At 31.8% G+C, this 8,565-nt stretch overlaps 2 protein-coding genes across 2 annotated transcripts; one reads left to right on the top strand and one right to left on the bottom strand.

The window, feature by feature from the left end:
• Nucleotides 1–791: 791 nt before the first annotated feature.
• On the bottom strand, nt 792–3,083 carry LOC131851267 (protein MCM10 homolog). The gene has a single exon (XM_059201742.1). The coding sequence runs from the start codon at nt 2,953–2,955 to the stop codon at nt 838–840; it is 2,118 nt and encodes a 705-aa protein (XP_059057725.1). The 5' UTR covers nt 2,956–3,083; the 3' UTR covers nt 792–837.
• Nucleotides 3,084–3,195: 112 nt separating this feature from the next.
• LOC131851225 (protein phosphatase 1 regulatory subunit 7) lies at nt 3,196–7,265 on the top strand. Its single transcript, XM_059201681.1, has 6 exons — nt 3,196–3,359; nt 3,435–3,675; nt 4,816–4,944; nt 5,745–5,907; nt 6,184–6,492; nt 6,854–7,265. Exons 1-6 carry the CDS (start codon nt 3,353–3,355, stop codon nt 7,025–7,027), a joined length of 1,023 nt encoding a protein of 340 aa, XP_059057664.1. The 5' UTR covers nt 3,196–3,352; the 3' UTR covers nt 7,028–7,265.
• Nucleotides 7,266–8,565: the final 1,300 nt, after the last annotated feature.

Genomic DNA, 8,565 nt, shown 5'->3' with positions numbered 1-8,565 from the left:
GCGTCTGTTTAGTAATTTATTGTCCAAGGCTGTGTATAAATTTATAAAAAGCCTGCAATTTAGTCCGCTGACAAGAATAATCTTGTATCAAATCGAAGACACATTGTGGTTATGGAATGGTTCAGTGTTATTGACTGGAAGTTTCATAATAAAATTATATTATGCTTTATTTTCACATTGTATTTCATTTCAAGATATCCTTATATATTATATTAACACTATGTAATACCTTATGGATGATAATGGAATGGTGCACCCGCCTGCGCTAACGGTTTACGCTGGCGCGAGGATCATAACATAAGCATAAAGTCAGGTCTTTGAATGCAAAACCATGAATGAGTTCATTGGTGCACATTTCTAACAAATCTCTTCCCCCTACTATGAAATACCAAACAGATGATTTACAACATGTATATCTTTAGTCATCAGACAAGTTACACGTAAACTCGACCATGACTGGAGGCGACCCGCTATAAGCGTACCCGATGTAGGTAACCTCGTTCGACATAAAAGACGGAGAGTTGATTGACTGTGTACAAGCACCTCTCGTTATTTTGTAAAGTACATATTTATACAGATTGAAAAAAGGTGCTAATAGCACCACCATATAAAATAAAAATGTATGCGTGTATTTTGAGTGTTTCATTATTCATACAAAATGAAAATTATTTTATACAATTAATATATATATATAGTTTCACTACTACAACTATATATAAAAAACTTGAGAGAAAAAACAAAAAACTTGAGTATAAAATATTATTTTTAATAATTTATTAAAATACAATGTCATCAAAAATAAAAACACAATTAGAAGAACACTAATCAATAGATTTATCAATCATCTGGTACAAGCAAATTGATATTTTTTCCTGTATTTACTTGACCCCCTATAAATGTTTCCTCTTCACCTCTTATTGACAGATTCTCTGTTGTAATAAGTTTCTTCTCTCTGAGCATAGGTGCCTTCACCCATCGAGAGCTGTTACAATTGCCACATGAATGTAAGGGTATGAGATCCAAAGCCACAGTTCGATTATTGCAATCTGCACATTTAAAAAATCTTTTGAATGTATCTAATACTTTTAGAGGATGCCTCTCGTCTTTGCAGAGTTGTGCAGCCGAAAATGCTGTATACTTGCATTTAACACACCTAACTGCTTTACATGCCAGCTTGAAAGTATTCAACATTTTTTCTTCCATAGCTTCCTTCTTCTCTAATTTACTGAAGTACATTTCTTGTTCATTATCTTCATGCTGCTTAATCAAATTTTGATGAGCTGATGTAGCTTCCAGTATCTTTTTAAATCTCTCAGACTTAACACCTTTCAGTTTCATACTGTCCTCCTCATTAATCTTTGGTTTTTTAGTTTCATTCTCCTCACCACCAGAGCTATTTAACTTATCTATTGCCCGTTTCTTTCCAGCTTCTGTTCCTTTTATATTATGAGGGTCTGATTTTTTAATACCCCCACTTTGCTGAATCAGTTTTATAGCATTCTCCTTTCTTCTTTCAGCTGCTTTCTGCCCATAAGATACATTTAAATCTATCACTCCACTACCTTTCAATCCAAATCCTTTACCTAAAGTTGGTGAACTGGCCACTTTATTAGCTAAACTTTGTGATGCAATCCTTGAACTTTGAGGACTAGAACTAGTACATGATAGCTTACTTAATCTTTCTGAATCAGTAACCCTCTGCACTGTAGGGCTATGTAAAATTTCAGTCTTGCTTTTCAAAGGACCCAAGCCATATGGAGCTTTGTTCAACATTAATTTGTCCCCCTCTAAATTATGATAATCACTTAAACTCATTAGTCTGTTTTGATCTCTGTCTTTAATTTTCTTACTATTACCACTTGGCAATGCAGAATATGCTTTCCCACCATATATAACAGTATTTTTACCTAAAACTTTCTTCTGCAAATTAACAAGACCTTTTCCCATAGTGGATGACTGTAGCTCTTGTCTTCTAGAATATTTCTGATACTCCTGCTTTACGTGATAAATACAATGTTCACATTGACTTAAATTAACAAATGCTGTACATGGATCCCCATTCTTCTTCTTACTTTTGCAAATGCCAAAGTCTTTTGATTGCCCTAAAACCATAACCCTATCTGGGCTTTCTACACTGAGACATGCTTCATCATGGCTATTTTCAGATCTATCAAAGACATTTGGATTCAACACAGCTACCACAGTGCCGTCACTTGTTTTCCACAAGTCATTGTACGCTTTTCTGAACAGAAATATAGAAACTGTTTTCATATTGTCTTTGAGATCACTCAATGTCCAAATTATAAATTGGTTACCTTTTTGCGACTGTTTAGTTACACTTTTCCTTACTATAACACCAGCTATCACCCAGTCTTTAGTCAAATCCTCGTTCTCTACATATCTCTTTACTCTTAACATATTTACGGCTTCCCTACCTTGCATGCGGTCTAGAAGTGCTAAACTAGATATTTGCGGTTTAACGATTCTGATACCAAACACGGGGTCTGTATATACGTCTGCAGCTTGTTTCGCCTTTATATCTGGAGCACAGAACAGATTTTTTGTATTTGTTTCTGAAGCAACTTCTACTTTTTTAAATGAGCTACTACGGGCAGCTTTTGTGTCGTCGTTAGTTTTTCGTAATCTAATTTCGAAATCTAGCTGTTTATCGCACTGTTCATGTTCTTTGGTGTCCAAAATCTTTTTCACTTCAGTACCGTAATCGCTATATTTCCTTTCAGTATAATTTCTTCTTTCTTCGTCATCTGATGAATCTGTATCTCCGTTGTGAACTACAGAAGTTAGGGGTGTGCCTGTAACTTTGTCTTGCAAATCATCGGTGTTTTTTTGAAAGATATCAACTTCTCGTACTTCTATATTTACCTTTACACTATCTTCACCCAAATCCGCACATAACAATTCTTCTAATTGTGATAGATCGTCGTTTTCTAACATGATCACTGTTTATAAATTTTATTATTTTCTGATTAGTGCTACAATTTTATTTACGGAAACTAGTTTAATAGATTTGAAGGCGGGAAAGTCATAACAAAAGATCAAAGAATATACTACTCAAGATACAAGTGAAGAATTGTTAGTGTCACTGTTGAGTCAAAAATAAAATCCTAAGTACTGTAATACTGACAGCTTTGACAAGAATGACATTAATACTGGAAGTATGTATGTTGTGATCAATTCTTTTTGACAATTATTGTATTGAAAACCTTTCATGTTTTTCTTCGCACTTCGATTTTTCCTCAAGTTGCAATTATAGAAATAATTTCTGTATTATTTAATTAGTATTTCTTATTCGTGATTAAGTTAAACCACAGGTCCAAGACAAAAAAATAACATGGCTGGTAATTTCCACTTTAATTAAATCGAAATTATTATTTCTCTATTAAGTAAACAATATAAATATGTAAAATTTTTAGATAATCAAGACATGTCTATGACTAATAATGAGGCTGATGAGGTACCAAAACGTGCTTCGCTTGCTATAAATGAAGGGAACGATAAAGAACAGAGTGACACTCCGCCACAGCCTGCGACGCCGCCAGTACAAGAGGACACACAAGAACTAATAGTGGTCAATGAGCATACCCAGGAACTTGACTTAAACCACGGCAGGATCGGAAAGATTGAGAATCTGGAGCCTTTAGAACGACTAGAGAGGTATGTTTTATACCTACATTCTAACTTTCGTTATGGATATTTATCAGTTGACTCATCATATTATTACATTATATTATGACATCATGTAGACAAGGGTATGTGGATGGCAATATTTGTTCATACAGGGTGTTTTCACTAAATGTTAGACATAGACACCTATATAAATACTCAATATAAATATTAAAAAAAAAAAAGAAATACGTTGAGTTTCTTGCCAGTTCATCTTGATTGAATCTTTATACCGATCAATTGACAGTAGGGAAAAAATATTAAATACAACAATTTTTATGTTCATAAGTAGCTAAAATATCTGATATGAATAAAATATTTTATATTTGATTCGATTTAAATTTGGTTTTATTAAGTAGGATTGTATACTCAAACACATTTACATCAGCCTCTTGTGCACATCATATATTTTAATACTGTCCCTATCCAATTTATTCAAATTCCTTCAATATTTGGGGAAATTTGTTCAAACTAATAGCACATTCCAGTCCCATATATGTTAAAATTAATAGGTCATCTACATCACTTCACCAGTGAACATATCGCCTTAGCCACACTATACAAAGGATTGGTTAAAGCAGCCAACTACCTCAATTGAGAAGAACTGGCTGAATGTTCTTATTTTTTTTAATTAATTTTAATTCTTAAATATTACATACCATTTAAGTAGGGTATATATCTAACAAAAATTAAGATATTAAACCCCTTATCTGAACAACAATTCCTGATTTGTTCAGTACATATTCCAAAGAATTGTTTACAGAATACTAGGCTTTATTATTAAATAGTAATAATGCTTTTCCCATTCATGTATGAATAGTTAAATTAGTTAACAAATCCAAAAATGTACTGTATACAGGTCTATTTATTTCTACTCTTTATTACACAAATTACAGAACAAAAAACAATAATAGTATATACATTAACTGATACAAAAGGTGGTCTTATTGCTAAACACTCTCTTCCAGTCTATGTCTTAATTAATTTTTTGGTGCCCTAATTTTTATTTTATTTTGTTTTCATTTGTACTGTTTGTGAATATGAAGTGATCTAAATATATTTGTTAATGTATTATACCAATATATTATGTGATATGAATGACTCATAATTTTATCTTTTTTTTGTTTATAGATTGTACTTGAGATGGAATCTCATAAAGAAAATAGAGGGTCTAAGTACATTGAGTACATTGGTTGAGTTGGAACTGTATGATAACCAGATTCAGATAATAGAGAACTTGGACAGCCTTGTCAATCTGGAGTGAGTTTCTGATATACATTGTTTTTTAGTAAAATTTTAATGCACAAATACAAAAATAAAGGGACCCATATTATATTGTTAATGTAGAGAAACTTCCTAGTAGATATGTTATTTAATTTAATTACATACTAGCTGAATCTATCAGCATTGGCACATGTAAGAGTAAAGTAAAAAGTATACTGATGTGTTAATCAAGAATTATGAACTATCTGTCTGTGTAAACTTCCCTTTGAATCTTTTAGTTTTAAAAACTATCAGGTTCAAAGACAACACTCACAATCTTTCAAATCAATAATAATCAACAATAACGTAACTCACATGGTAATTATCTATGGGAGCTAATTTGAAGTTTATCATTACACAGTACTGTTTTGTGTACTTATACATATCATGAGTAAGTAGTTGGAAGTGTACACAAGTCTTTCCATCCATGTCATAAAATAGAAGTAATGGAATACAACATGAATACTACAGTGTAAGAGAAGGAAAAATATCATCGATCAAGTAATAATTAGGCTGAATACCAAGTGCTCATCTATGAGTGTTTATACAAAAGGAGGCTCTTGTAAAAAGAGACATGATCTCTGTTCACACATAGAGCCTCCTTCATTTTCTAGCGTCATTATAGTACCATTTATTAATATTATCTTCATTCAAATAAATTCAATACAAGCAATTTTGTTTGAATAGTATTTTTTTTTATTCTACCACTCATTAGGAATGCAGACTCATCACAAGAATGAGCAAGAAACTGGTGTCAAAATTCGAACAAAGACTAAGTATTTATTTTTAAATTTCAGAATACTAGATTTATCCTTTAACAGAATCAAGCAGATCACAGGTCTGGAAAATCTGTTGAATTTAACAAAATTGTATCTGAGCTCGAATAAGATTGCAGAGATCAAGAATGTTAATCACTTGCCCAAACTGGAAGTGCTTGAGTTAGGAGATAACCGCATAAGGGTGAGTGATTATACATACAAGTTATATTTATTTATTTATACACTTTACATCAATGATTGTAGACAACATATTTTAACAGCAATCCTTGCACTAAGCTCAAGGCTAGTGTCGCAAGAATCAGAAATCTTTAATTACAGAAACTTTGACTTAAAGCAGGCTCCAGTTCAACTAGGTTCCATAGTATACATGTATATTCCATAACATATTAACAATTATTGTCAATATTATTGTAACCTGTGTAATTTAAAGTCAATTTGTATATTGGTCCTTTTACAGGAAATAAAGAATTTGGAAGGCTTAAAGAGTCTCAAACAGCTGTATCTAGGGAAAAATAAAATAACAAAAATACAGAATTTGGATGACTTGGTGAACCTGGAAATTCTTGTATTACAATGCAACAGATTGACAAAAATTGAGAATCTCAGCCAACTTGTTAACTTGGAACAGCTTTATGTATCTGAGAATGGACTGACTACTTTAGAAAATATGGAGAAGCTGCTCAAACTTCAGACACTGGACTTGGCTATGAACAAGATTTCAATCATTAGAAATATCAGACACATGAGTTGTCTGGAAGAGTTATGGGTGCGTTATTATATTATATTTTCACATTGAAGCTTTACACCTTCTCCCCTTTCACATATCTTTTCTTAGTTATAATGTATTTTTTAATTTATTTTATAAATTTGTTTGTTTCTTAATTATGTTAGTTTGCAGTTGCTTCCACAACTTGTAATACTATCACAGGAATTCCTCTCAAGTTATAATAATAATGCTATAGAAGTTTAAATATAGAAAAAATATCACTAATAAATTGTAGATAGAATTTTAGATAATAGAAACAACATTATTATTGTTATTATTAGTGATAATATTAAAAATTGAGAAATATACCATGTAAAAGTTTATATTGGCCACAATATTACTTATTAACTACTTTTTTTAGCTGAATGATAACCAAGTGTCGGAATGGGGATCTGTAGAATATCTTGTGGAGAACAAAAAATTGGTAACTGTATACTTGGAGAAGAATCCGATAGCGTCCGACGTGGCGTACCGGCGGAAACTTAAGTTATTGCTACCATCGCTGCAGCAGATCGACGCAACTTTGTGTAGATAAGATATTTGTATATTGTAATATATTCATAGTACATTAGTCCTTATTGGCCATTAATAAATTACGTCACATGAATTTCATGACTTTTTGACTCTGTCCTTGTCTCTAGTTCGTTTCTAGTCATAATTGTGAGACTAACCACAACTATAATAGTAGATCAATTGGAAATATTTTAAAATTTATTAATAGTATTAGATTTTTGTTTATAATATTTAGATATATTAGATTTTGATATGAGACATAATAAAATTTAAGGCCCGTAACATTTAAATCATATCAAATCAAATCAAAATATATTTATTTATGTAGGACATTTTCACACCTATGTGTAGCTTTCTCTGTGTAGTTTATGGTCACACTTTGATCCCCTTCCTCCCCCTCAACATGTGCCGTAAGGTATTTATGGCCCGTAATATACATGTTCTAGTAGAGTACCGATGTAGTGAAACATTACATGTTCAGTATAATCGTTGAATAAATGTCCGTTATAACTTTAAACTATGATATAATATTAAATATTATTATTGTATCTTCATGGAAGTGGCATTAACAACTATTACGGCCTTTTTCCTGTTTTTTTTTTGGTGTGGAAAAATCTTCAAAAGAATGTCTCCCCGCCTGTAGTGATGAGGGGTAGGGCCCTACCCGCTCTTTCTTACCCATTAAAAAGACAGTGTACGAGAGCAATTGCCTAAGTCACGACGATTATTACTACCTGTCACAACTTGTAATTTCATTATTCTATTAGGTACATATTACCACTGTCTGATATGTATGATATATATATATACATATCACTACTGTATCGTATGTATGATACGACAGAACAATTATGTTAATTATTTACACCAACTGCCAAAAACTCGCTTGTCAAGTCGAGGCCGTTATATTACAAATCCATACATACGGTACGGGAATTCGCTCGGCAGCTAGTGTTAATTACTTGATTCATATTATTATTATTTTATTCCAGTATTTATTGCTACGAGATTTTGTTTTAAACTATGACTATATAATCTGAAATTAATTTAAGACGCTAGTTGTATAAATATTATACAATTTAAAATGTAAAACATTTTTTAAATTAAATTTGTGGTAAAAAAGATTTTACCGCATTTGTTCATAGTCGACTGATTGTAGGATGGACACAGAAAAAAATATGAAATCAAAATTGCATTTGCATTATATCATATGTAAATATGTCCTCTTGAAATATAAGTACAAGAAACTATTTAAATGAAGTGAGCATGGAGAATAGCTGGAATAATGCTTGAGGAAGCCTGAAAGTAGTCCTATTTCGTACTGTGACATGAAAGTATGTGATGATAGAAAATCTACGTTTCAGATACACACTCCAAAGATCGTGGCATACATACATAAACGTAAATAAATGGTGGAATTGTATGAAATGTGTGAATGCTTGTGGTATACAAGTGGGAGCACTAAATTGAGAGAAGCTATAGAAATTTACCTTCAAAGATTATCAGGGTAAGGGATTATTAGGAAAATGAAAAACTAATAAAAAAACTATTCATTTCATA

The sequence above is a fragment of the Achroia grisella genome, unplaced genomic scaffold, assembly GCF_030625045.1.
Source record: "Achroia grisella isolate CSIRO2021 unplaced genomic scaffold, CSIRO_AGI_Agris_v1 utg782, whole genome shotgun sequence".
Lineage (NCBI taxonomy): Eukaryota > Metazoa > Arthropoda > Insecta > Lepidoptera > Pyralidae > Achroia > Achroia grisella.
This window is presented reverse-complemented; position numbering and strand designations above follow the sequence as displayed.